At 51.3% G+C, this 2,325-nt stretch overlaps 1 protein-coding gene across 1 annotated transcript; it reads left to right on the top strand.

The window, feature by feature from the left end:
* Nucleotides 1–280: 280 nt before the first annotated feature.
* On the top strand, nt 281–1,451 carry LOC149837227 (B-box zinc finger protein 32-like). Its single transcript, XM_090007280.1, has one exon. The coding sequence runs from the start codon at nt 522–524 to the stop codon at nt 1,251–1,253; it is 732 nt and encodes a 243-aa protein (XP_089863406.1). The 5' UTR covers nt 281–521; the 3' UTR covers nt 1,254–1,451.
* Nucleotides 1,452–2,325: the final 874 nt, after the last annotated feature.

Genomic DNA, 2,325 nt, shown 5'->3' with positions numbered 1-2,325 from the left:
GGGATGTCAGGAGTTCCCGAGTCCGTATCGAATCAATAAAGCGAGGAAAACGTACAGTAGAGGAGCATTTTCGTAAATTCGGTTTTGATGTGGGCCCGGCATTGGCCGAGATATTTCTGACGGAGTAGAAAAGGACGGAGAATTATGAAGAGCAAAAAGAAAGTAAAGGGGGAGAGACAAATAGAACAATTTGGAAAAAGAAAAAGAAAAAGAAAAAGAAAAGAGAAATAATTTTTTGCGATTTATTTATTATTGTTATAATATTTTAATTTTTGAGCAGTTCGAGGGAGACGAGGTTTGTGGACGGGGACGTTCCCGGGGGAAGGAGGGAGGTGGCCATCGGCGATGCTATAAAAGCACCACCCCTCCTCCGCCATTCAATTCCTCCTCCTTCCTCCCCCAAAAAACCCTAACTAGGAAAATTCCAGGCCGGAAAACCGCTCTCCGGTTGATCGAAACAGCCACTATCGAGGAACTCGGTCTCCCGGCGGCTGCAGCGACGGACGGGGCTTTTCCGGCCAATGGATAGGAATTGCGAGCTCTGCGCCGGCGAGGCCGCCGTGTTCTGCCTCCCGGACTCCGCCTTCCTCTGCTGGTCGTGCGACGCGAGGGTCCACGGCGCTAACTTCCTCGTCGCCCGGCACCTACGGCGGCCTGTCTGTTCCTCTTGCCGGGAACCCGCCGGCGATACGTTCTCCGGTTCCGTGATCCCGACGTTCCGATCGTTCTGCCGATCGTGCAAGGGGGAAGAGGAAGAGAAGGAGGAGGATGAGGAAGGGGAATCTTCGAGTGCGGAGTCGTATGCGGCGGCAGGGCCGGGGGGGAAGGCCTCCAGCGGGAAGAGGGCGGAGAGCTCGTCGGTGGCGACGGAGGAGGGAGCTCCGGCGGCGGCGATGAGGAGGTGGCGGCGGGGAATGGGAGGCGAGGTGGACATGAGGGCAGAGGAGGTGCTGGAGCGGTGGGGGAGGAGGTTGGGGCTGAGGAACGGGTGCACGGTCCCCTTGGCGATGCACGCGTTCGGGATATGCGCGCAGAGGCTGGGGCCGTCGTCGGTGAGGCTGTGCCTGGCTGGGTCTCTGTGGCTCGCGGTGAGGCTGTGCGAGAGGCGGGGGCAGGGCGGCTTCTTGAAGAAGCTGGAGGAGGTGTGCGGGATCCCTGCGAGGTTCATCGTGCTCGCGGAGTCGAAGCTCTCGCGGATGCTCAAGCTCAGGGTTCAGGAGGAAGGGTGGGCAGAGTGCTCCTCTGATTCGTGAAGCTCAGCCCCCTCTCTCTACTGTTTCCTCTTTCTTTTGTTCTTTTTACACAGTCAACCTGTTTTCTTTTGCTTAAATTTCTTTTGGAACTGAATAGTGTTGATCTTGAGGGATTGGAACAGAAGAGCTTCTCGGGGTTTTCCTTTGTAAAGAGAAACTTGTTTGTGAATGAATTAGGGTGGTTTGGTCGCATTTGTCTAATGTGAATGAATCAGGGACAGGGTGGTTTGCTCTCTCTCTCTCTCTCTGAATTTTTTTTGATTTCTGAAGAGAAAAATTTGTACGTTTTAGCTTGTATATGGTTACTGTCGATTGGGTTGGAGGGTTTTTGAATAATTGTACCCTCTCTCTCTTTCTCTTTCAGCCGTGCATGTTTATAAAATCAAGACTTCCGATTCCCAAACCAAAGTTCAAATTTTATGTTAGAGAAACTGTGAAAGATGATCATTTTTAGCTGGTTCAGTGGCATGATTTGGTTAATTGGATTGATCTTTATTTCTTCCTAGACAAACAATTAGATTCAGTTCTTGTGTTTCAAAATGTGCCAACCCTACGGTAGACAGCAGCATCACGGAACAACGGAACCCCCTCCCCCCCCCCCCTTAAAAAGAGGGTTTGGGTGTCACGTCAAAGAGTGACCAAGTTCACGAACCGGCCAACATTTGTAGTTCCAGCTGAGATCTTGTTCACGTTTTTAAGTGGACGCGCCCCATAGTTTTGTAACCGAGCTGTCTACGTGGGTGGTAGACCATAAGCCTACATCACCACCACATGTACTGACTGGTCCATGATGCTTGGCTCTGGGCAACTTACCAATCATTTCGTAGGGTAGTGCCCTAACGCTACTATAGGGGGGGGGCCCAACGCGGTTATATTATGACCATGGGCTTGTTTTATACTCCAAAGGAATGGTTGTTATTGGGAAGCGTGCTTGGCTGCCTTTTTTAGAGGGTCCCATAATGTGCCCAACACGATATTATTACATGGTGTGCTTCTAAGTTTGCCCTCCCTATTTGAGTCCGAAATCAGTGCCTTAGATTAGAGTTAGTTGCATATGGAGCCAACCAACATG

This window comes from Nuphar pumila, chromosome 5 (genome assembly GCF_984573655.1).
Source record: "Nuphar pumila chromosome 5, dmNupPumi1.hap1.1, whole genome shotgun sequence".
In the NCBI taxonomy this organism is placed as follows: domain Eukaryota; kingdom Viridiplantae; phylum Streptophyta; class Magnoliopsida; order Nymphaeales; family Nymphaeaceae; genus Nuphar; species Nuphar pumila.
This window is presented reverse-complemented; position numbering and strand designations above follow the sequence as displayed.